This window comes from Sceloporus undulatus, chromosome 3, assembly GCF_019175285.1.
Source record: "Sceloporus undulatus isolate JIND9_A2432 ecotype Alabama chromosome 3, SceUnd_v1.1, whole genome shotgun sequence".
Taxonomy (NCBI): domain Eukaryota; kingdom Metazoa; phylum Chordata; class Lepidosauria; order Squamata; family Phrynosomatidae; genus Sceloporus; species Sceloporus undulatus.
Genome location: NC_056524.1, coordinates 112,372,478 through 112,398,622, shown reverse-complemented (window position 1 = coordinate 112,398,622; position 26,145 = coordinate 112,372,478). Strand labels below are relative to the sequence as shown.

The window sequence follows — 26,145 nt, the reverse complement described above, 5'->3', positions numbered from 1 at the left end:
CTGGAGCTGCCCTAACCCTCCCCTGTTACAAAGGCCCTCCGTTCTGACACCAGGTGGCTGATAACACACATGTCCCACTGAGCCAGCGGGTGCATCCGCTGCCACCATGGATCACTTTGCTCTGAGGTCAGAATGAGGTGCCCAGGGGCAGACATGCTAGGTGGCTCAGTGACAGAACGGAGGGCTCCAGATCTTCTGAGAAGATCCAAGGTAAAAAGTAAGATTCTGAAATACATTTTAAGGGGAGTATACTTCATTTGTGGTGCCGAATGGACCAGATATCATCTAGTCTGTTCACACCAGAACCAAAGTTTGGGCCATGCATCGTTGTCTTGTCTCTTTGACCAGAGAATGGGAAAAGGCCATTTTATTTCACTCGTGCATACAGGGTCCAGATGTTGTTGTTATTGTTATCATCCTGATTTTCCTCCGAAATTGGGACTCAAAATGGCTCACAGTTTGAAAGAACAATCTGTGGGCTCCTTATTCAGTTAAAAGACAGGTAACTATTCAACTGGCCCAATCTTCCAGCTGTGTTCTACCATAGGGATAGTAGTGAAGTAGGTGCACACTTGGAGGGCACCAGGTCGGGGAATGTTCTATTAAGTATTCTAAAATATTAACTTCAAGTTCTGTGATGGGAGTAAGATATGTGACTATCAAAACTTACTGAAGGCCCAGTACGAAGACAGCACTCTCTAATGCAATGTTACTCTTTGTCTTAGTTCCCAGTCTCCAAATTTATGGTGATGCAAGGATACCATCAAAATGGCAAAGCACTCTGTTACTGTGGAAACAGGGGTGGATCTGTAGTATAGACCAATGTTGCAATTTGACCCCAAGTGCTCTATGTAAAACCAAAATTCTGCTTTCCTTGTTGCAGCTGGCAGTGTATGAATTCCAAATGGGAAGGGTTGTGAGAATTTGTGCATTATCGAAATGAAAAGGAAATGATGGCGTTTTTGTAGGAACACTTCTTATTATTCACTTTCACGTTGGCGTTTTGCAGGCAGCAAAATGGAGCAGAAATGTGTATAAATTATAAACTGTAGTTCAAGCACACTGTATTTAAATAAAAACTAACTGTTTACAAAGAAGCTTCCATTATCCTCTACAGGCATCTGGAAATTGGTTCAAATGCATGTAATTAATGAGCTCAGCAGTGTTCATATGGGTTATATTCAGTGTTGTTCCTATAGCATGAGACATTTTCAGCAGCTTTCCTTTCTTTCTTTCTTTTTTTAAAAAAGGCAATGGTGAATAGCAATATAATAGGCTCATGTGGTGCATAGAAGAAATGGGCCAAAACGCCACAGTCCTTTGCTATATGTTGCTTAGTCTTTAAGCATGTCAAACATCTTTGTGCAGATATAATAACAACTTTGCCTAAGAGGTGTAGGGTTTTTTATGTTAATAAAAGTCATTTAAAATCTTTTTTTAAAGTTATATTCTTGACATACAGCCTAGGAAGTGTGGAAGATAATTTTTCCAAGTTCCCCCAAACCTGTTTTAGATCCAAGGTGAGATCTCATCTTAAAGCAGGAGGCAAAGAGGAAATTCCAGTTTACTTGATGGGTTTTTCTTTTTAAAGTCCTGCCCTGGAATTAAAATATTACCCACCCACCTTGAGGTAGATTGGGACTGCTTATGGGAGATGCAAGGTCATTGGGAATGTCAAAGACATCTTTATAGTCCTCCCTTCTTTCACTAAACCACTAGTGTAGTGTTGTTCTCTTTGCAGGGAGTACCAGAAGAACAAAGATGTCTTTGGACCCTGCAGATCCAAGGCCTCCCTGTATCAATTCCTGACATGGCCCCTTGCTTTGCCTCCCTGTCACCACTGGAGCACTGATGGCAGAGGGGCAAGGACAGTGGTAGCCAAAGGTTGGCACCAATGACATCAGCCTGATAGTGGACCTCCTTCTTTAAGGACTACTCTTGAACGGAGTCTGTAGTTCGGAGTCTGTAGTTTCGGAGTATGATGCAGAGACCATACAACTGAACTCAAACAGTGTAGCCCATGCAGAGTGATTTAGAAGTAGTTTGCTTTGTTTTCAGTGAAACTCACCCCCAAGTAACTGCATGTAGAGAGATCTTGTAACACCTTTGAAACTAACTGAAATAAAGAAGTTGACAACATGAACTGCCAACCTCTTTGTTTCAGTTAGTTCTAAAGGTGCTACAAGATCTCACTACATACTGATTCTACAGACTAACATGACTATATCTTTGAATTCTACCCCAGGTAACTGTGTGCAGGATTGTAAGATATGTGACTAGCATTGCCATCCAACAGCAAGATCATGATACTTTTTATTTATTTATTTTTTAAAAAGGGAGATCTGAATGTTTCTAGGGAGATGTTTCTCCTGACACATTCCTTACAAACACCCTTCTTATTCCACAAGTTGGGACCAGGAAGCAAAACCAGCAGTGTGGGGGCTTCTCACCAGCTGTTCTGTAGTCCATGGGCAGAACCAAGAAGATAGTGTGTTTTGTAAAGTCGAAGGCTTTCAAGGCTGGCATCCATAGTTTTTTGTGGGTTTTTTTGGGCTATGTGGCCATGTTCCAGAAAAGTTTCTTCCTGATGTTTCGCCAGCATCTGTGGCTGGCATCTTCAGGGAATGTTTGCCTGGAAAGGACTTGGGTATATATAATGTGTGACCTGGAAAATCTCCCAGCAGACAATGAGCACTATCAAGCAGACATCAATCCACCCTGAGGCCTGCCATTACAAAAACAATATACATGCAAATTCACTCCTGCCTTTCCAGGTCACACATTATATATACCCAAGTCCTTTCCAGGCAAACATTCTCTGAAGATGCCAGCCACAGATGCTGGCGAAGCATCAGGAAGAAACTTTTCTGGAACATGGCCACATAGCCCGAAAAAACCCACAAAAAACTATAGTGTGTTTTCTTCTGTGTTCATGTGCGTTTGTGTGTGTGTGTGTGTGAGAGAGAGAGAGAGAGAGAGAGGTGGGAGGGAGGGAGATAGTCAAGTTCCGTCTAGTTTATCTGCAAAAGGCAATGAAAGGGTTAGGGAAATTATGAAACATTTTGCACTTTAATTGCTGCCAAAAAATTCATTCTTGTGGCACGTCTTTATAACATGGCTCCAAAGTCCTTATCCTTTCATCTTGGTTTAGATAGGAGATATTTTGTGAACTGATCTCCTCCTCTTCTTTTTTTCCCTCCCTTTCTTTTAAGGATGTGTGGAATCAATCTTCTAATTTGCTTCCTGGTTCTCTTTGCTATCTTTGGAAAGCCCAGTGTGTCTCATATGTCCTTCCACAATTTCTGTGCCTTTGGGAAGTTTGTCTGTCCCATGGCCACTCCCTCTTGCAAAGTGGGAGTTCTCTCAATAGGCTTCCCTACAAGCTGCAGAAAGAACATTTTCATAGCAAGAGCCAGAAGTGCCATTGATTTGCTTCCCTTGTAATTAGTAACAAGAAATGTCTCTAGAGTTTAAATTTACTTCAATAAATAGATATTGGAATTTGCCCATCTCAGACAGTGAGTCTATATGATTCTCTCTGTTTCAAATGTGCAGGTTGTGAGTGACACTGGTTATGTTGCTAAAGTGGCTTTAGCCACTCACCCATCTGTTGATACAAAAATGTCAACAGGCTGATGTCAAGCAATCCCCAAGGTTTGCAGAAGTACCCCAAAGGAAAAAAAATCCTTGGGGAACAAACTCCAGGAGGAAAGTTGTTCTAAAGAAGATCTCAGTGAGCATCAAGAGCGCTCGGTGGTCAGGGAATGCGGGATGACTGATGCAGGAGACGAATGGAAAATCATGTGGGAGGAGGTCATGGCGCACTCCATCCATATTGCAAAATTTCTTGTAGATTTCACTTACTCAGAACATAATAACCCCATTCCCTGAACTATCTTATGTGGCTCAAAATATGAAAGGAGACTTCATGCATGCAAAGGCACCTTCCTTATGGGCTGGTGAATAGAGGGCTTTTCCAAGAGTTTTTCTGCTGTGGTTAATGCTGAAAACTGGTTTCTGCCAATGGGAGTAAAATAAAGGTTCATGTCTGTTCCCAGTCTGTTTCTGAGCTGAATTCAAAGTGTTTATTTTTTTTAAATATATACAGTATTTTATTAAACATTTATGCACATACAAAAAAATCTTAAGACTTTTTAAAAAAATAAAAATAAAGACACACATATTTAACAATACCAACATTACACAGTTAGTATACTCCAACACATATACCTATTTACATAGACATACTGACAATCTATCTAACTCATAGCCATACCCCCATTTTCTTTCCCCCCTCCAAATACTATAATCCAACACTTTCTTACAAATTACCTTCTCAGACGTTTTTTATAAACTCTCAGTTGTCTCCATTATTCCAGCTTTCTTTGTACCTTAATCTTACCTTTCTCTCCCCTAGAACTATTCCACAGCTCACACTCCTCATTTACTCATTACTCACTTATTCCAACCGTCATCCTTAGATACTCAGTCATTTTAAAGTTATTCTTCCATACATCTATTCCTGCATCAATATTGCTAATTAATAGCCATCAAATTGTCATGATTATTAGTTGACATAAATAACACAACATTATCTAAAACTCATATGTTGGTACTGATTTTTTAAAGCCCCAAGACCAGTCTTCCTGTAGGAAGGGCCTGTTCCCATGCATGAAATTATCTCTGGGGATTGTTGCTCAGAGTGGTGTAACATAGGCTACCACAGATATGCCTACACAGTAATGTGGAATATTTATGAAATACCCTCCCAAGTGATATCCACTTGGCATCCTCATGGGTAGCATTCAGACATCATGTTAATGCCATCCTCTTCAAGCAAACATTAAGTTGTTGATTTTTATTTTTACTGATTTACTGCTGACTTATAACATTGGAATATTTTAACATTTTAGTATTATTACATTCTAAGTGTACATCCACACTGCAAAAATAAAACAGTTTGACCCTGCCTTAGCTGTCATTACTCTATCCTACAGAATCCTGGGATTTGTAGTATGGCAAGGCACCAGAGCTCTCAGACAGAGCAGGCTGAGTACCTCACCAAACTACAAATCCATGGATTCCTGTACGATATGGTCATGGCAGTTCAAGTGGTGTCAAACTGCTTTAATTCTGTAGTGTGGATAAACCCTAACACAGTTTTGATAGGATCATTTGTCTTTACTGAACAACTGGTGATTTCACTTACTATTTTCATTTTTATATTTGTAAACAGCCTGCACGGCATTTCCATTTGGTTGGTATGAACAATTTTCATGGAGATTTGTTCTTTCAAATTTTCTTCTTTTTAAGATATTCGTCTCTTTAAAAAAAAAAACAAGAATGCTGATCTGATTTCAAATTGAGCCATGTGGAGCTTGTCCATCTGTAGTCTGCATTGCTGTTGCTTGTTAAAGGTATAGATTATCATCATCCTGAATATTTCATTGTTTCTATAAGCCTTCTGCTCTTAAAGGATGTTTCTGGTGTTTGCTTCCGCTCTGTAACAGGGTTGCTATGGCAAAGCTATTACTCCATCAAAGGGAAGAATGCGTTGGTGAAGTGTTGATCCCTTTTCAGCTTTACATGAACCTCTGATTACTCAAATGATCAAGTTTGCACTGAACGTGTGGCTATCACAATGTGAAACAAGAAGATGCAGCCAACACGAGTGGGCCTGCTATTATTTCCCCAGCAGACACATTTGATAAAATAGTATAGCTGCTGAAATTATCTCACTCTGGGGCCTGGAAATCTGCTGTCTTGCTTTGTTGTTGTTAGGTTTCTTTTGCCCAGTAGGCCAATCTCTTTTATGTTGTGATCTGAAATGTGGTTCCTGTCTGTCTGTCAAACATATTGGCTGCTCATGGTCAGGGGAGAGGAATTACATTTTTAAAAAATAGTGAATAGGATATAATAGAGTGTACTTTATTTAGTCAAAGTACTGTGTGGATAATGTCAACTGTTGTGATTGCAAGACATGGACCTGGGGTGTGGCAAATGCAATATCTGAAAACACTGCTAAATAATATGGATTTCAGGTTCACTTTGTGGGGGAACAAACAGTTACAGTAAATTGACACCAGTGCTTGGAAACCAGCCCTCCCTCCTTTCTTGTTTGGAATACAAGTTCTAGAGTGGCCATGATAGTTGGGTGATTGTGGCAATGTAGTCCAAAACCTTACTTTTCCAATAATCTCTTTCTCCCCCTCCATGTGTCAATATATATATCTTATATAATTAAAAATGTTATTGAAGGTGGCAAAGAAACCATGCATACATAAAAAACAAGAAGAGGTTAATAATGCATTAGATCCGTTTATACTCTTGTGATCCCCTTTACATCTACATTTGGATGTTGTGGCCCCCTTGGCACTTGACATGATAGTTTGTTTGTTCAATGTGTATATTTTTGTTCAAACTTTCACATCTACAGTCAGTCCTCTGTTTTCACAGGGGATCTGTTCCAGAACCACTACCACCCCCATGAAAACGGAAACTTGTAGATAATCAAGCCCCATAGGCTTGAATGGGGGAGTGTGCCGGTGAGTGGCTGCAGGTGTGCACCATGGGTGCACGTCCCATTTAACCCCCTCCATTTGCTCCTGATTAGTCTGTGAGGGTCATGGATCTGAAGTCCGCAAAAAAGGAGGGGCAACTGTTTTCATATTTTAACATCTCATAAGGAAATAGCTCTCTTCTTCCTTTTCCTGTTCCTCTTCCCTCAGGCAGAGCCCCCACATGCCCTCCTTGTCTTTCTCATCCTTTCCAAGACAGAAAAAGTTTGGTAAGAGGAGAAAGAGGAGGAGAGATCAAGCGATCGGGATCCCCTTGAGCAATCCCAGGGGTCCTGCATCACTGTTTGAGAACCATTGCATTAGATGATATAGACATTTGGGAGAACATCATGTTCACTTACTTATTCAGATAAATAATAAATACCTAAGTCTTTCAGTGAAGTGGACTTCTTGGTTAACCTGTTTAATATGTCATTCCACACGTTAGCATAGCATTGACGTAGAGTGTATATGCTGCTCTAAGCATCTGAGTAACAGATAGATAAGTAGATGGATGAGTGCCACATGTGGAACACCACTACAGCTCTCCTGTCACCACCGCTGCTCTCATTATTGCAATGTGACAGCAACTTCTCATGCAGTCTATTACTGGTGGATAATGGGGTACAGCTGTTTGGATTATGGCTGTCACTGGGCCACAGGCCACGCCCTGTGCAGGAGCCTTCCGTTCTCTTCCCATCTTTCCCTTCTCTAGCCAAAGGCAAGACATACCCAGTAATGCTGCTCAAACACAAACTTTTTATTAACTATTTCAACCAAACAAACAGCCCACCTTCCGGAAGAATTGTTACCTCACAAACTCTCCAGTCCTGTAATTGAAAGTACTTATATCTCTATCAAGGGCCATTCCTACTTTTATCACTTTTCTTCAGACTTTCCCACTCGGCCTTCTCCCAGGCCCCAGGCTATCCACCAGCTGGCCAGCACCTGCCTTGAATATCCCAGCATGGCTGGGAGGGGTCCCAGCCTCTCGCTGGATAAGGGAGGCAGGTTGTTTGGACTTCCCATCTACTGCTTGGGGTCGTTATCTTAAAAAGCCCTTTTCTTTAGGGACTTTGAGTACCTCTGAGTCCCAGTTTCCTGTTTGGGCACTTCACCTGCATCTCAGCACTGCAGCCTTCCAACCCTCCCGGCTTGGGCATGGTCCTTCCTCCCTTTCCATCCATGCGTCTGGCTGCTCCACCTTTTGTCTACCAGTCCTCCATCCTGCGACTACCTCTCTTTTAGTCACTCTCATTCCAGCTCTACCCCTAGCTCTGCCCTTCCAGACCACCCACCCAGCACTTTCTCATCTGTCATCTTTTCCCAAGGCTCTGGATCTTGAGGTCTGCCCACTTTCGTATTGGACTCTGAGGATCCCATCACCAAGGGAAGACCCGTTCCTTTGTCCTCATCACAACGGCTCTCTCCTGTAATACCTTGCTGCTGTCTCCTATAATCTATTCCCTAAGACATCTACCTCAATTCGCCAGCCCAGTTATAGCATCAGTAGCACAGGAGGGGCATAGCTTCTTTGCAAGTGAATTATTCTTCTGCCTGAAAGCTAGGAGAGCCATTGCCCATGTGCAGGGACAGAGCTGGATGTGGTGGATAAATACTGTAACCTAGTATGAAGACATGTTCTGTGTTCCTGAGACAAGAAGGAACTTCATGCCCTAATACAGCAAACTCTCTAGAATTTCTCCATTAAAACAAATAATTACATTCATATTCCATGCTGATGTTCTGTTTTATTTTGTTTTACTAGTTGGACCCATTGACTATTAATAACAGTTTGACCTCGATGACTGCCAGCATTTAATGGGTAATTCTTCTTACAGGAAAATGTGAATGTGGCCAGTGCACTTGTTTTCCTCCGGGAGAGTCCAAAATATATGGCAAAATCTGTGAGTGTGATGATCGACAGTGTGACGATATTGATGGAAATGTTTGCAGTGGTAAGTTATCCTTAAATTTAATCAGGAGTGACCAACTTTCTTTGTGTGTGTGTATGTATGTCTCTTAGATCCTCCTCCACTGGCTACATGGGAAAGCTGCATTGTATATCTACAGTGTCACCACCCAATGTTCTGTTGCACCACTAAATTCTGCTGAAGCACCAGTGTAAAGAAATTGTTATCTTCTTCCCTGGAAGCATGTTTGTGCTTGAAAACAAGGCATGCACCCTCCACATGTTTTGATTCTAAAGTGAATATGTCCATGCGGGGTGTCATTTGAGGGGTTTAAAGAGGGCAGTATTTACCTGTCTGAAGAGTAGACGACAGAAAGTGGGAGTTGCTCAGACTGAGGTCTGAAGGTGACACAGAACATACATGGAATGTAGCCTGGAACAACTGTATGTGTACTGTGTGCACAGAGGTTTTTGAGACCAGTATTTATATCTGAAAACTAGCCTCTGGGGATGGGCTATCTTGCGAGGTAACAGAGGCTTGGTGTTCTGTCCCAGGAATCGACAATGGGATTCTGGGCTGGTTGATGGTTTTAACTTCAGGGTGACAAAAACACTGATTGGTCAAGACAACCCCAGGGTGAATGGTCAGGGAAGTTGGCAGGAAGCACAGCAGGGGTGTAAGCAGAGAAGGAGCAATTAGTACACCCATTTAGCCTTGATTGTATTATTACCTAGATTATCCACATGCTTTGGGTCTTTTCTCCTTTTCTCCTGGGAACCTGATCTAGTGTTCCTAAAGGTCATTATAATTTCTCAAGAACATGCTGACTCCAGATATGAAATACAAAATATGGAGACCCCAAATACAGTAAGCGGGATGCAGAGTGTGCCAACAAACTGGACAGTGATTAACAGTCATAATTTTATGTCAAACCTTTGGTCACACCTTAAATTTTATATGTAACACTAAATATGGGAGGGTAGGGGGGTGACCAGTGATGCATCCAGCTATTTTCCCATAGAAGAAGATGTGTTTGAGAAAGAGTTGCACTGCTTACAAGTGAATTTTGGTGGTGAGTTGGCTAGAATAGAATTATAATTTCTGCACTTATCAAAACACTGAACATATCCAATTTATGCCATCATAATCCTCTCATAGGATGCCACTCAAACTTTGCCTCTTCTGTAGCATAACGACAACAACAACAATGAGACTGCCATGGTCGCCTTAGTCGATGATCTCCATCTGGGCATAGACAGGGGAAGTGTGGCCCTGTTGGTGCTCTTGGACATCTCAGCGGCCTCTGATACCATAGGCAATGGTATCCTTCTGGAATGCCTGAGGGAGTTAGGTATTGGGGGCAGTACACTCCAGTGGCTCCATTCCTACATCTCGGGCAGATTCCAGATGGTGAGGCTGGGGGACAGTTGCTCTTCTAAAAGAGAGCTGACATCTGGTGTCCCTCAAGGCGCCATTTTGTCTCCCATGCTAACATTTTCATGAAGCCGCTGGAGAGATCATCCAGAGACATGGGGTGTTATCAGTACGCCGATGACACCCAAATCTATTTCTCTATTCCTCTGACTGCTGCAGTGACTAAGGATGGCATCTCTCCTCTGGATGCCTGCCTTGGGTCGGTAATGGACTGGATGAGGGAAGACAAACTCAAGCTGAATCCAGAGAAAACAGAGGTACTTGCGATAGGTACACCAAGTCCAGGGATGGAATTTTGTCAACCAATCCTGGACGGGGTCACACTTCCCTTAAAGGACAAAGTTCACAGTTTGGGAGTATTCCTGGATCCATCTTTATAGTTATCATCCCATGTGGATATGATGGCCAGGAGTGCATGGTACCAACTTCGGTTGATACGCCAACTGCATCTCTACCTGGACCAAAAGGACCTTGAAGCAGTGGTGCATGCATTGGTAATCCCTCGTTTAGATTTCTGTAATGCGCTTTACATGGGGCTACCTTTGTACCAAGTTCAGAAGGTTCAATTGGTGCAAAATGTGGCAACCAGATTGGTCACTGGAATGTCTAGGTCAGACCATGTAACACGTGTACTAAAATCACTTCACTGGCTGCCAATTAGTTTCTGGGCACAGTACAAAAAGTGTTGGTTATTACTTTTAAAGCCCTACATGGCTTAGGCCCAAGTTACTTGAGGTAACACCTCTCCCTACACAATCCGCCCCACATTCTCAGAACAACCGGGAAGAATTTATTAGAGCACATAAAGACCAGGTTGACAACAACTTCCCACAGGGCATTTACTGCCATAGCTCTTAAATTATGGAATGGCTTGCTGGAGGAGATCCGTCTCATTACCACCTTAAATGCCTTTAAGAAGGCACTTAAGACAGATCTCTTCCGGCAGGCCTATCTATCAAATGTGTTATAAGAGAGTTAGAAATACTCCACCTCTATTTGTAAAGATATGTATTTTAAATGATGATTTAGTTAATGTATTGTATTGGTAGCATACTGTTTTATTGAGTATATTTAATATGATATTGTAGTTCTAAATCTTGTAATGTTGTTTTTATTGTTGTAATCCTGCCTCGATCCGCAGGGCGAGGTGGGAAATATAAATAAAAATTATTATTGTTGTTGTTGTAGATTAATACCAGCAGACAACTTTTAGGAGCTTACTGCACTGGTCTTCTGGAACGTTCTCAGAACGGCCCGGCAGGAAATGGAATGAGTGGGGGACGGATTTTACCGCACACTCCAGTCCCTCACTTGTTCCATTCCCCCTCTGGAACGGTTTTTGAGAACTGTTCTGAACAGTTCTCAAAAATTCCCCCCTCTGGAACGGATTAAGAACAGAAGAGAGGGGGAACGGAACGAGTGAGGGACTGGAGTGTGCGGTAAAATCCGTCCCCCACTCATTCCGCACTCGTTCCTGCTCCTTCCTTTCTGTTCTCAGAACGGACCTAGGAGGACCTGTGTGGTAAGCTTCACAGTCTACCATCAGACAGATTGATAAAAACACTTTGAGGTTCAAGGGCCTGTCAGTATCCACTTCTTTGGGCTCCTGTGTACCGGATAAGTGTGGGAACTAAGAATCAACTTTAGTCACATTTCTTATGCAAAGGATGAAAACAGAATGTGTTACAGCTGGCAGGATCTTAGGGAAAGTCAAGGATTTTATGTCAAGATACATGACTACCAAAATAAGAGGGGTAAAAGTCAAGGAAGTAATTTGAATAAGAATTGTCAGCTGCCTTCTCTGAGTATCTAAGACTGAGTAATAGCTTACTTTTATGACTGTAGGCCCAGGTAAATATAAGAGGAATGTGACAGATGAAGGCATAAAGAGCTGTGATCTTGCATGGTTATAATGACTTGAAAATGCAGCTGTCCATCATCTGAAGGCAAATGGAATGGGATATCTCACCAAATGTTTTGCCCTTCTCCTTAGCCTTCTTCTCTGAAAAGTGAAAACAGATAAAGCCTTAAATACACTAACCCATTCTGATCACAAATGTACAGACATTCCTTAAAAAAAATATAATTGATATGCTTAGGATTGCAAACCTACAGAGTTCCTTGTCCTTGTTGTGTTGACCATGGTTAGGATATTTTATCAGTTTCAAGCCTGAACTGTTTCAAGAGGAAATCAATGAAACATCCATCTCTAGGAGAGGATAGGAAAGAATATAGACCAGAGCAATATCACACTTCACCATTTCAACTGCATTTTCATACCCTCCCATGTATTTTAGAATCTCATAAGCTGTTTCTGCATCTGTTTTAAAAGGCGTATCTGTTTCCGTTTTTGTAAGCTGCCTTGGATTCAGATCTGGGGATAAGTGGGATACAAATAATGTCTGGAATTCTGCCTTGCAGCTATAAATTTATTACCTAAAGTTACAGTAATTGCTCCATATTCACTAATAGTATATAGTCATTTTCATGACATTATTGCCTTGATCATAAATGCCCTTCCAAACCTGCTCCACCAGGCAGAAGTTGGATAAGACAAAGGAGGTCTGTTCATGAGGATGACATTTCCGCTACCTCTCACCAGTGAGCAAGGCTGAGACAAGGAATTGCAACAGGAGTCCTGCTTCTGGCTTCCACAGCCTCACTCACTGGTGGAATGGGATGGAAACCTTCCTCCTTCACTCTGATCACCTGCTCCCAGTGCTGCTGTCTAGTAAAATACGTGTGGAGGGATCAGGTTGGGAGATGCTTCTTTGTTATGCATTAGTTACATAACTAAGTAGGCAATGTAGAACATGGGCCCGCAATAATGACAAGGGGGAGGAGGAGGTTGTTTTTCTTGTCCACACAACCACCCCATGAGTGGAACACTGGTATTCCCATTCTGCAGTTGTTCTATTGAGATGGAATAAATGTTCCTTCAGGTGGGCCAATCAATATCCTGTCCTCCTTGTCTTTAATGGAAGTATTATGGCTTTGAAAGAGTTTTTAAAAGAGTTTTGAAAGAGCTGGATTTGTGTCTATTTGTGGTTGTATACATGTCATTGCTGGTCTGCAATATGTTTCCAAGAAATGATGTGAATATTTGTTAATTATAAATATGAATATGATAATAATATGGCACAAATATGTAGCAGACATGGGGAGGGATTGTTGGTCTACCATATCACATAGCTTGAGAATCACTGGTCTAAATGGCATTTATTTATTTATTTATCACATCTATATCCTGCCTTTCTCCTAAAATGGGAAATCATTATAGAATCCTAGCAGACTTATATTTCTTACCCTGGAGCCTCTGTTCCATCCTAATCCTTCTGTAAAACTGCTGTGAGGTTGTCACATAGAGAATACAGTGGTTACAGATATACAGACATTTGTGTCCCTGTGTTTCTCTATTGATGTGGCTGGGACCTGATTTCATTTTGCACAAAACATACTCAGGGCCCGAAGAGACAGACCAAATAAAGCTGCTTCGGGTCACTTTGGAGGTATGCTGTTTAAATTACACACACATGTTAAGAGGCCAGTAGCTGCGCCAAAGTACTCTAGTCCTTAGGACTGGGACGTGGTTTTGGCACGGCTTCCGGCCTCTTAGGACTTACGCATCATTTAAACAGCACACTTCCAAAGTGGCCCAAAGCAGCTTTATTTTGGCCTGATTGTTTGGGCCCTCAGAGAGTGAAACAACACCTAAAAAGAAGAGCAGGGTCTGCCTTTATTTCAAGGTTTCTCTTATGGCTGCTGCCCTTCCTAGTTAGCTTAATATGCAAAGGGATCTTGCAATAACTTTGAGATTAACTGAAAAATAGAAGTTGGAAGCATGAGCTTTCATAGACATGAGCCTGCTTCCTCAATGGCATTACTAGTTAGCTTAATTACAATTCTTTTCTTTTCTAGATTTTTCTTGAATCCACACAGCACTCTCTTTTCACTTCCTACCAACTATAACTCTCAGTTGGCTAATATGTATTACCAGCCTCCTTTTAACTGGCCTGCCCCCCAACCTCCTGTCTTTTAGGCCAGTTTTCTTCTCTGGGCATATGGCCATCCAGCCTCTGTTTAAAAGCCTCCAAAGAAGGGAGATTCCACCACTCCTTCCTAATGGAATCACTTTTCCTGTAATTTGAATCCACTGCTCCATGTCCTAGTCTCTGGAGCAGCAGAAAACAAGCCTGCTCCATCCTCAATAAGACATCTCTTCAGATATTTAAGCATGGTTATCATCTCCCATTAACCATCTGTTCTGTAGGCTAAACATACCCAGCTCCTCATAGGACATGTTTTCCAGACCTTTCACCATTTTGTTTGCCATTTGGTTGTACTGTTTTGCCACTAACTTCCATGGTTCCATCCTGTGGAATCCTGGGGTTGGTGGTGTAGGGAGAAGTATTTAGAAGTCTTAGCCAGAGAACTTCTCTATGCTTCACAAACAAAAGACCCTGGCCCATGGCATGCAGCCATGATAGTTACATAGAATAACAGCACTGTAAATTTGTAGTGTGAATGGGCCCCAGTACTGTCCATCACAGTAATAATCCTAAACGAAAAAGAAGATTACATGAATTTTCCTGATTAAATTATATTTTGGGATGCTATGAGCTAAACCTGGTATAGGACTCTTACAGTTTTGTGTTGTAATAATATCTTCTATGCCATGCCATGCCATGGGTTAGAAGGATCATCTGGAGTAATTAAATGGAGTTGTCCTTTTCAAAATATCCTATGGGTAGAAATATTAGCCATTATCCCTGACAGTAATCCACAGGTTTCCTCATAATTATATCTTTAAAAATAGCCTAAGGTGTTTCAGAAGTTTCAGAATTTAGGGCTACAGATTTCATACTGCTTGCCTAGTTGGGTCCCAAGAGGAATCAAATTGACCAAAAGAAATATATAACATGTTGAAATTATATGGAGGAGCATTACTGGAAAGATACAGAAAATAGAATGGAAAATCTGTAAATCAAGCATGGAAAGTATCTTGTTTTTCACAGTTCACTTATGGGAATGTCTTTTGCATATTATTCAACATTTCCCCCCTCATTTAGTTTACTGATAATGACAAAAATCTGGGTATGTCAAGAAGCTGCTTGATAATCACTACTCCCTGGAAAATGGCTATGTTAATAATCTTCAATAGGAGATTCAACAGGTGTAGCTTCTTTGATCATTGTGATACTGGAATGGCAACAACTGCACCTGCTGAATGTTGCCTAGCCCTAGGGCTCCAAAAATAATATGGGATCTTTCTCAAGTGAATCGTGGCAAGGTTGCAATTACTTGCAAACAATTCCAACACAATTTTGATGTTGTCCAAGTACTATCTTGGAGGTTGAAATTCAAGCAATTATATTCCATGCAAATAATACATAATTTCCTGACAGGCAGAGATCTCACCTAGGCTTCAGCAACTAACTATTTGACCACAAAACTCACCAAGCAGCATTCTAAAGGATTTGCTAACCTCTTTTTCTCCTTGAATATGCTCCCGTTTCAGAAATGTCTCAGGTGAATCATTCCCAATCATTTCATTACCATTACACAAAAACGTTACTAATAAAAATCTTCCAGATGTTAAAAAAACGTAGGAGGTGGGTTTTCTTTTTGGGGGGGGGGGGGGAGACTGGTAGAAGATGCAGTGAGTAGCAACCAAATTTTGGGCAAATTGAATTTGTCTTAGTTTTGTTGGGATCAGGCAATGGTTAGATGATGAATATCCAGCCTGAGAGAACAGGAGAGGGGAAAAGTCTCAAAAAAAAGGTCATCTTACTGCCATGGTTGATTCTCATTCCAGATCATGGGATCTGTTCTTGTGGTCGATGCATTTGTAAGGATGGATGGTTTGGAAAGTTGTGCCAACACCCAAGAAAGTGCAACATGACTGAAGAGGAGAGTAGAAGTTTTTGCGAATCGGCGGATGGCATATTGTGCTCAGGAAAAGGTAAGTATAGGGAACTGATTGATGCTGAGTACGAGCATGTTCCAGGAGATTAAAAAGCACAACCTGTGGGTTATAAATTGTAGTGCTTTCTTTTGTAGGCCCCTTGCTGTTAAACAGCTTCTCAGAATGGCTTACAATACACAGCGCTGTTGTTGGGAAGTTCTCCATGTTGTCTTTAGAAGCTTTGCTTTCAGGTACTGTTTACCAACAGCAGGCTATTCCATTTGGTGTTGTTGTTGTGGGAGTATAGATCTATGTGGGACCATTATGTATCAGGGAGTACATTTTGGCATTATGTTTTGAGTGCTAGAAGCAGCAGGCATGTGTACATTTGTTAAATCTTTGTAAAGGAAATACAGTAGTTGATCTGAGTGGGAAGGCCTTTTTCCTTCCTTCCTTCAATTCTTCCTTCCTTCCTTTGTGCTGTTATTTTGCTTTTAAACTCAGTTCTATACTTAGTCTGATCACTGCAGGGCCATTGCCCTGAGGATGTGTGGTTGACATTTTGCACCTTCCTTCCCATCTCTGATTAAATCTCTGGTGACCTGTATGCATTGGTCATTGTAAGTAGGAATTATTTATTTATGTGTCTCATGTGCATACGCTGAGTTTTTAAAACATCACTTAAACCTTTTTTTAAAAGAAAAAAGAAAAACAAAATGTGATGGTGACGTGGCCCAATGTTTCAAAATATTTCTAAGCAAGTATGTTTGTGCAAGAGCACATGCAGGAAGGAGTTTCATGGCAAACAATCCTCTATTTCCAAACTTTGCCAGAAAATGAGGACAAGGCAGAAGGTAGGGACAGATTTTCCTCTTTTTATTTGTTAGCAGAGCCCTTTAAAATATATATATCTCATGTTTCAATGAGTCTCCTCCAAGCATCACCACACCTGGTCTGGATCCAGTCCTGTCTAAATGAAACTTCGACAAAGCTGAGCTTGGCCCGAGTTCTGTTCCTAAACTTAGCTACTGTGTGATCAGCACAGCTACTGAATACAGAAAGTCAGGACATCCCTGCAAAATGTTGAATAAAGAAAATTAAACAAGCTTTCCAACCCCAATTTTTCACAGTAGCAGTGGAATGTTGTATTAGGGTTAGATCTATATTCAGTTCGTTCTCCATCTAGATCTGTTTGCTGAGTATTTCTCTTTGTAGCATATGGCTGAATATACTTAAATGTGCTGGCTGGCATGCCATATACTGTAGCAGTTACTGATTCATGACCTAGAGTTATGGATCCATAACAGCTATGCATTCTGTTATATTGTATATTCACAATCATGGCACTATTGCTATGATTGTAAATGCCCCTTTAAGCTCCAGGGAGATGCTCTGAGTGATAAAGGTTTGTTTGAGGCTACAACAACTAGAAGTAGGATTCCTGTCTTAGCTTTATTTTCATACCTGGCTGAATCATCACCCAAATGTCGCTCAAACATCCCTTAAAGGTGGAAAAAGCATGCACATGTGGAAGCCAGGTGCACTTCCTCCATCATCATGGAAACATCGCTCCCTCTAGCATCCCTAAATTGTCTCAAGGGTAGAGGATTTCCTATGAATGCAAAGTTTGTGTTCATAAGAAATCCACTCCCCTGGAAGGATTCAGGGACGCTAAGAGGGAGTGTTGATTACATGATGATGGAGGAAGCGTGCCAGCTTTCCACACACATGGTCTTCCTCCACCTTTGAGGGATGTTTGCGCAATGTTTGAGTGACGTTTCAGCCAGGTATGAAAAACTTAATGTTAACACTGGTGGAAGTGGGCTGGAAATATCATCTGCTTGTGCCCTGATTGCCAGCAGAATGCTAACTGTTGATGGGCTTGAAGCGCCATTCCAGGAGACAATACAGTCAGCCCTTTGTATCAATGGATTCAAGCACTCACAGCTTGCAAATATTTTAAAACATTATAAATTCCAAAAAGCTAAATGGGACACCATCTTACTGTGCAACTGTATTCAAGGGACTTGAGCATCCATGGTGGAACCAAACCCCAGTGGATACTAAGGGCCCACTTTACCTAGTTACACATTCATAACTAAGGGTGTGAACAGACAGGCCAAAATAAAGCTGCATTGGGTCACTTTGGAAGTGTGCTGTTTAAATGATGCATGCATCATAAGAGGCCAGAAGCCATGCCAAAACCATGCTCCAGTCCTAAAAATTGGAGCGCAGTTTTAGTGCAGCTTCTGGCCTCTTAAGATGTGTGTGTCATTTAAACAGCATACCTCCAAAGTGACCTGAAGGAGCTTTATTTTGGCCTGTTTGTTTGGGCCACTAGTAAGTGATGTAGGCCCCTATGCTTGTTTAATAAATATAGATCTATGAACAGTTTGTCGGCTATTGTAAAATACCTCCTCTCCTCCTAATTTCAATTCCCCAAGTGTCCAGAAAATGAGATGTCAAGGGTTTGGGAATCATGCTGGCCTGGAGTGGAATCCTTACAAATCAGGGAAAGACACCTTCAGTGAACAGAGACTTTCCACCAAAGCAGAGGAGAGAGAGAGAGAGAGAGAGAGAGAGTTGTTGGAGCACAATACTAAGCAGTTCCATGCTGGTAAACAATTTTTAAGATCAAGCTGATAACAGAGTTTTCTCTCATGCAAGACATTCCTAATAAATTTTCTAAACCTCTGTGAGCTAGTGCCACAGCATAGTTTCTTGCTGCATTTTCAGACTTCTGATTGCAAGATGTATTTTTAAAGGACTTAATGTGACACCAAATTCTTCACTTCTGCTTGACTGGCTGAGTGTGCTTTTGATTCCTGGTGAGGATGGTGTTGTGGTGAAATACATAATCAGCTACAAAAGATCTGCAACCATGTGTGCCAGGGAAACTGATGGTAGAAGGTAGATTTCAGTCCTGCTTGTTTTGGTCTAAGTACAAAACTACGTATTAAGCCACAGAGGCTGTTGCCACATTGCATAATTAATGCAGTTTGACATAGAGCTTTATCGCACTGCGTTCCTTCCGTTCCGTTCTGAGTACGGAACGGAAGGAGCTGGAACGAGTGCGGAACGAGTGGGGGACGGATTTTATCGCACACACCCGTCCCTCATTCGTTCCATTCCCCCTCTCTTCCGTTCTTAATCTGTTCCAGAGGGGGGAATTTTTGAGAACTGTTCTGAACAGTTCTCAAAAAGCGTTCCCTCTGGAACAGAATGGGCAGGGAGGAGAGGGGGAACGGAACGAGTGAGGGACGGGTGTGTGCGGTAAAATCCGTCCCCCACTCGTTTCCATTTCCTGCCGGGCCGGGTCGAGAACTCAGTGCAATAAAGCTCATAGTGTTAACTGTCATGGCTCCATCCTGTGGAATCCTGAGATGTGTAGTTTGTTGTGGCACCAGAGTTCTCTGGCAGAGAAGGCTAAATATCTCACAAAATGAGAAATCCCAGAATTCCATACCATTGAATCATGGCAGTTAAAGTGGTGTCGAACTGCACTACGGTAATTATACGGTGTAGATGCAGCCAGACACAGATAAGATCAGAGGGTCCCAGGATCCAGCCTGTCAGATTAACCAAAATAAACTAGTAACAGGGATATCATGAAACAGAGGTAGTCAGTGCTCCCAAACGTATTCCCAGGTTTTATTCATGGTGTGTGTGTTGTATGTGTGTATAAATATATACAGTGCAACCTCTCCAACCGCAGGCTTGCCATCCATGGATTTAAGCATCTGTGGACAGCAAACTCCATTGCCCCTAATGACTGAGCCTGCACATAGCTGAAACAGAGCAGAGGAGAGAAAGACCCCTGTGGATACTAAGGGTTGACTGTATGTGTGTGTATGTGAGAGTGAGCGAACGGGAGAGAGAGAGAGAGAGAGAGAGAGAGAGCACCAGTATGGATTCTGGAGACCAGGGTTTAATTCCCCATTTGGGCATGGAAACCCACTGGGTGACCTTGGATGAGTCACACGCTCTCAGCCCCAGAAAACCCAAAGCCAGTTATAGGTTTGCCTAAAATTTACCTTAAGTCTGAAACAAGTTGCAGGCACACAATAACAACACACACACAAAGTTGTTAGGCATTTACATGATCACAGACTGACTTCCAATCATGTAAATGTGAATGGTGATGCTCCATAATGCTCATATTCTTAGGAAGGGAGCAGAGACACGGCTATGTTTCCAAGACTGTTGTGTGGAAAGATCCAGCAGTGTCACCATAATACAATACAATGGGACGCATTATGCATTGGGACACATTGCACAATGAGAATCCCAATTGTGTTCCAGGCTATTTTGCATGCTGTTCCACTGTGCATTGTTGCAGTTCACTAGCATGGTTGTGTGTCATGTCAGTGATGTAGCTCCGTTATCCTAAAGTTATGCATTGTAACCTCTGATGTAGGGTCTCAGCCAATATCTATAGCAAAATATATGCACTGACAGTAATGGTCTTAATTGCCCAGACTATTCTTTCCCCCCCCCCTAGAGTTGTTCCTGTAAATATAACAGCACTGAACATATGTGATGCTTTGCACAGAATATGATATAGCATGTAGTCAGTGCCCAGTTCAAAAGAGTGAGAGTTCATCAGATTAGAGGTAAATAAGGAAGCCATGGGAGCAACAAATGTGTTGGCTGCTTTTGGGAAAAGAAAAAGAAAAAGCAATGGGATATTGGAGTGGTTTTTGTCCCTTTACCTGGCTAGAGCATAATAAGGTACCCCATGATTATTACTTCAGACCATTATTATCCCTGCTTCAGTTCTTGCAATTTCAGTGGCCAGAGGGATTATCTCTTTTCTCTGCCCCATACCTGAGCTCCAAAATCCCACTTTCTAATCCTGCTTGGAAAAGTAGGCTTGATTGTATAGCTCTGGGAACAAAGAGAAAACCTCTCTCTTCAGAGTAACTCCTGATTAAATCAAAATGGAGGGAAATCACTGCAGGGCCTTATAGAGAACACTTCAAGTTAAAGCACACCTCCATAACACCCTTCTCTTCAATAGGCTTTTATCTTGATTATCTCCTTGTAGACAATGGCTTATTATTAATAGGCACTGATTGTGTGTGCCTGAGATGTTCCATGGCCGACTGAGAAGCTCCACTGTTCTGTAAGTGCCAGTAATAATTTTTGTACTTTCAGGTTCATGTCACTGTGGAAAGTGTGTCTGCTCGCCACAGGAATGGTACATTACAGGAGAATTCTGTGAATGTGATGACAGAGACTGTGACAAACATGACGGCCTTATTTGCACAGGTGGAGTACAATTCCCCAAAACACCTTAGCTTCCTTCTTCATAGTATTATAGCAATTGAAGGAGATTGTCTAGGCTGGCACCACCTACTGCCCAAAAAGACTTGAGCATCCACTCAGTAGCCTCCTGGTAATAAATGTATACACTTTAAACCCCATTGCACCACAAAGCGAAGCACACAGAAAGGAGCAAATTGTTCCATTTAAGCTTTCCTCAACCCAGATCCCACCAGAGGTTTCAGATGACAACTCCCATCATCTCTAGCCACCATGGCCATTGTCTGGAGATGGTGAGCACTGTGATCCATCCAACACATCCAGAAGTTGCCATGCTAGGATGACTGTTGTGGTGGACTAACAAGATCTGACACATCTAGATTCTTGTGAGGGGAAAAGTTCCTTTCTAATTCTTAGTTAGGAAGCCTTCCAACCAGAGTGTGAGAAGGAAATGGGCTCTGTAAATGAAGCTGTCAAACAGTAAAAATAGTATAACAAACAAACAAACAACAATTTCATTTTACAAAAACATTTTCATAACAGAGCAGCAGCCCTGTTTAGTTTGCTGATAGGAAGGAACATCACAGAACCTGTACATTGTGGTGTAGACTGGGGTTTTGTGTGTGTGTGAGAGAGTGTTTAGACTTAATGTTCAGGTAGCCTTGAAGAATGAAGGAGTAACAAGTAGTGAAAAGGACTTAATTCCACACAGAGTCCTTCTAATGCTCTTCTCAATTGCACAGGGCCACACAGAACATCATTTTCACGTCAGGGCTTGTAGTTAGAAAAATTTGTCCAGAATCTTCTATGGCAGTTATGAATGTGTAACCTAGGTTAGACACTTGTGAATGTTACATTTCATGATTCTTACATAGCCTATTGTTTAGGGGCTACATAGAGACTGTGAAAGTCTCCTAGTTCCTACCTACTGGGCAGCAGCTGCTGTGGTCAACAGGTTCTGTTCCCCAGTTGATCAGGAAATAGCTGGCTGATGTCCTACCTCTCTCCTTGTAGGGGAGATCTTGTGACAGAATCTGCTTCTGCCTGTTCCACTGGAGATTGTTCATGGAGGAGGTGGAAATAGAGGTCAGCTGCTTCCCAACTGACAGGGGAATTGCAGTGGTTGTTTCCCAGGAGTGGGAATTGTGAAGGTTTGACCAGGAGTCGTTGTGTAGCACCGTAACTCGGTGTTGGCTTATATCTCCCAACCTGGATTCTGGCCACTGTGTCTAGTTGAAGTGAAGGATGTGATCTGAACTCCATTGCAAATTATACTTGAGTCACATGCCCAACATGCTTTGAGCATGCATGGGTGGCATTAGTATCCCTACCTAATGTCTTACACTTTCACTAGTGGTGCAATTGGTAAAGTGGATGATCTGGATTAGGAATATTTTGGTTAAAATCCCTGCTAAATCATGCAACTCAAAGGCTCAGAGAGCTGGTGTGAGGGGGGGAGGGATGTCAAAACACCACCCTGTGCTTTTTAGAAGAAAAGTGAACATAAATAGGAAGCCTGGGCGAACTGTACTAATAGGCAGCAGTCTTACTCAGTGGTTCACTCGTGTGGGTGCAGAAATAGTAAACCCTCACTGTTCTTCCTGAACCCTCTGGCTATTCTCTTTGATGGAACATAACGCTGGGTGTGTCACAGAGCCTGGACAGCAGATACTACTATTGTGGGGGGTTGTGTATAGAAATGAAATTTAGTTGACATTCAGCTTGTGTGGGAGACTCAGTGGGTAGGACAGGCCATATGGCACACACTGTTTTTCTTAACCCCTCACTGCTGTATCTTCTCATCCTGGCATCCATGTCTTGAAATAGTTGCTTCAAGCTAGTGGTGGGGTGGCTGTCATGCTCGACACAGTTGCTTGACACACGCAACTGCTTTGTGAAAAACACTTGCCCATCTCTGACTTACATTCTTTGGATGTCAAAGACCTGAAAATATTCCATGACACTCATATTTTAATTTATAAACATATCAATCTGTAGTGGGATTGTTTTGGCCATTCCAGTTCTCTATTCATTCATCATAATTTTTTTTCCCTGTCTTGCTGTTGTTAATTTTTTCAAGATAAATTAATTGACTGAAGGATGGCTGGTACAAACAAGCTCTCCACATTAAATTAGCTCCAGAGCACATGTTGGTGTCTCCACCATCCTAGCTAAAGTGGATGTAAAGGACGAAGGTGTCTATTTCCCTTTGTTCCTTGGCCTCTTACATGAACATTAAATCAGCACTGAACCAGCTGGATGTAAACTCTGATGTCTTCATTAAAGCACTGACTGTGTTTTTGATGACATTGCTTTTAAAAAAGAGGATTTCACTAGCTATTTTCAGTCAAATCATAAAGCAAGTTCTGCCCAGGATGAGAAAATATGTACTGAGAAAAATAAAAGCTGTTTTACAGTGCTTTATGGCTTACAGAGAAACACATGTTTAATGCAGTACATTTCAATTATGCATAATTATAGTCTGTCTTGTTTTGTTCCAGGAAATGGTATATGTAGCTGTGGAAATTGTGAGTGCTGGGAAGGCTGGACTGGGAATGCTTGTGAAATCTGGCTTGGGACAGAATACCCCTAACTCTGCCATGGAACACTGAAGAAGAAAGATTTCTGGTTTGGTATTGTACGTTTTTGGATTTTGGACTTCCTTCCAATATTGGCTGCTAGAATAAAATCAACTTTAAACATGTTCACCACTAGAAGTAAGACCAAGACAGAGAACTTGAAATGCTTCTTTTCCAATCAAATCAAATCAGCACACCTCTTTGTTGCTCTGATTCTGTTCTCAGTGTAATGAGTGGGAGCAGGATGAAAACACCCAGTATCAAAAATAATACAATATACCTTCAAGAGGGTCACAATTATTGTTTGCTGGAAATTGCACAGTTGAGAGGCATTGCATGGCATATTCAGATTATTGAATTTGGCTTCATTGTATAATGAGAACTATATTTGTGTGAAAGGGTCATGCTGTTCAGGAATATGCTAGAAGTCTGTAGGATGGAGTGGGGGGGTGATCCCTTTGTTGCTGGTAGTTTCTTTATCTCTCCCCTCCTTTCCCCTCCCTCCTACAAACCTACCTCTAGATGTCTTTCCTGCTTTGTCATCCCATCTACTACCCCCCTTTAATGCAGCTGTTTGCAAGAATAGGGAAGAAATGGAAATGGAATGGGAGCGTGTAAAGAAATCTCTTCCTCTACACAGCCAAATTGCCTCTTTCCCCAGGTTTATGGCCAAGCTGAAAGTATTTGCTGTTGTATTGTGTTGTATGTGTGTTTTAAATGGGTTGAAAAATGCTGCCCATCATCATGCTTTGAGACATGAAAAATATGTGAAAAATAGATCTGCATCTTTGTGGTGCTATTCTGCTCTTTACCATTTTCCTTCTTCCTTTGTTATTGTTTGCCCAACATGCAGTTTAATTCTATTGAGTGTGATGAGCCATATGGTATCATAATCTTTGCTGATTATGTGATAGTGTGACACCAGAAATGTTTGGTACTCAAACTCATATTCAAACCCACCCACCCCAATATGTGATAGCTTACACAATTTAACTAAAGTGTATGGAGGGGTGGGGGGACAAAGAAAGAAGAAGATAAGACAAAAAATGGAACCAAGAAAAAGTAGCAGGGCAGGGGAACTAACAAGGGAGAAACAATGCAAATGTTTGGCAAAGTGAGTGTTTTTCAATAACCCACTTAGTTGCCTCAAATGTGCTGCTTTTAAAAAGAATTTGAAAGGTGTATGGCATTGACTGCAATCCTACATGGAATATCCATCTTTCTGCATGAATGAATTGTAAGCTCCTGCTTCCCTAGGCTGTCAGAAACTCTTTTCAAGCAAGCAGAGGTGAAGTGACAAAAGTAAACCAGTAGCTTGTATATGTGTATTGCTTTGGCTGATTTCCACTCCCCCATGCCATCAAAGACCCCAAAAGAAAGTAATGGTGATGCATTAAGAGAAGCTGCTTGATTCTGTCTGGGAAGCTAGTGCCCAAAAGGACATACTTTCAAAGCTACCTCCAGATGAAATAGTGAAATAGATTAAGAGTCCATCCAACTTGGCATCTCAGCAGGGCTATAAAACCCACAAACCATTGTTTGGCCACCACAAATAGGGAACAGATGCCTTTCAGAAAGCTCCAAATAGCTACACAGCTTGAACACAAGATCATACACAGTGTAGGAAACTGCTGAAAGAGCCAGAAATGATGGGGCAAAGCTAAGCTGGAAACTAACACAAACCCATATTATCTGAATATTTGCCTAGCAATATAATGATGAATCAGTGCCAATTACATTATGCAACTGATTATTTGCCAGCTCAAATAGCTAGATAATATGAGCCATTATAATTCATGCTTCAAGTTGTTTTCAGAGCTTTGCTTTGGTATTATTTTAAGTAACTATGACAAAGTACTGCCGGGATGTTCAAAATTCTGCCAAAGCCTGTGGGGAGATAAGGCTCTTTAGTCTGGTCAGGAGCTCATTTGGGCAAATTGCACAAGGGACATTTTCATAGCTGTTTTGATAACTTGTAAGAACTTATGAGTTTACTGGGGTGAATTTACCACAACATGTAAAAAATGCCCATGCATACAACATGAAGACACAGTCTGATGTGAAAGTTTAGTAAATTGCAATTGCTAACTCATATAGACTACTATATTGAGTAGTTTAGACCTCCTATTTTTTTTATTGTATACATGGACTATGGCACAGGCATTTTCCTATTCCCTAGTTAACCAAGTGGAATAGCTAGTGACCCTGATGGGGAAGACACAATCCACCTTGTATCAAAAAATACATGCAGCCAGTTCAGTGGGAGCCAAATGAGTACTAGGATGGAAATCAGGCTGTACCTCCGTATGTACAGGATGTACATTTCATTCTCATGTGCAAGAACAAAGCATTTCATCCTTACTAGAGGAGATTATAACACTTTGGATATTTTTAAAGTCATTTTTCACATTTCAGGACTTGGTTGCAAAAAATGTGGTTTTAAACCTCTTCTAAAAAACATTTTCGCCACAAAATGCCACTGCTTGAGAGTT

The 26,145-nt window shown here is 41.6% G+C and overlaps 1 protein-coding gene across 1 annotated transcript; it reads left to right on the top strand.

Annotated features, from left to right (window-relative positions):
• The first annotated feature begins 136 nt into the window (after positions 1-136).
• Positions 137-25,160, top strand: LOC121924841 (integrin beta-like protein 1). The gene is made up of 5 exons (XM_042456333.1): positions 137-217; positions 8,399-8,515; positions 15,720-15,866; positions 20,967-21,080; positions 23,576-25,160. The coding sequence occupies exons 1-5, from the start codon at positions 154-156 to the stop codon at positions 23,665-23,667; spliced, it is 534 nt and encodes a 177-aa protein (XP_042312267.1). The 5' UTR covers positions 137-153; the 3' UTR covers positions 23,668-25,160.
• Positions 25,161-26,145: the final 985 nt, after the last annotated feature.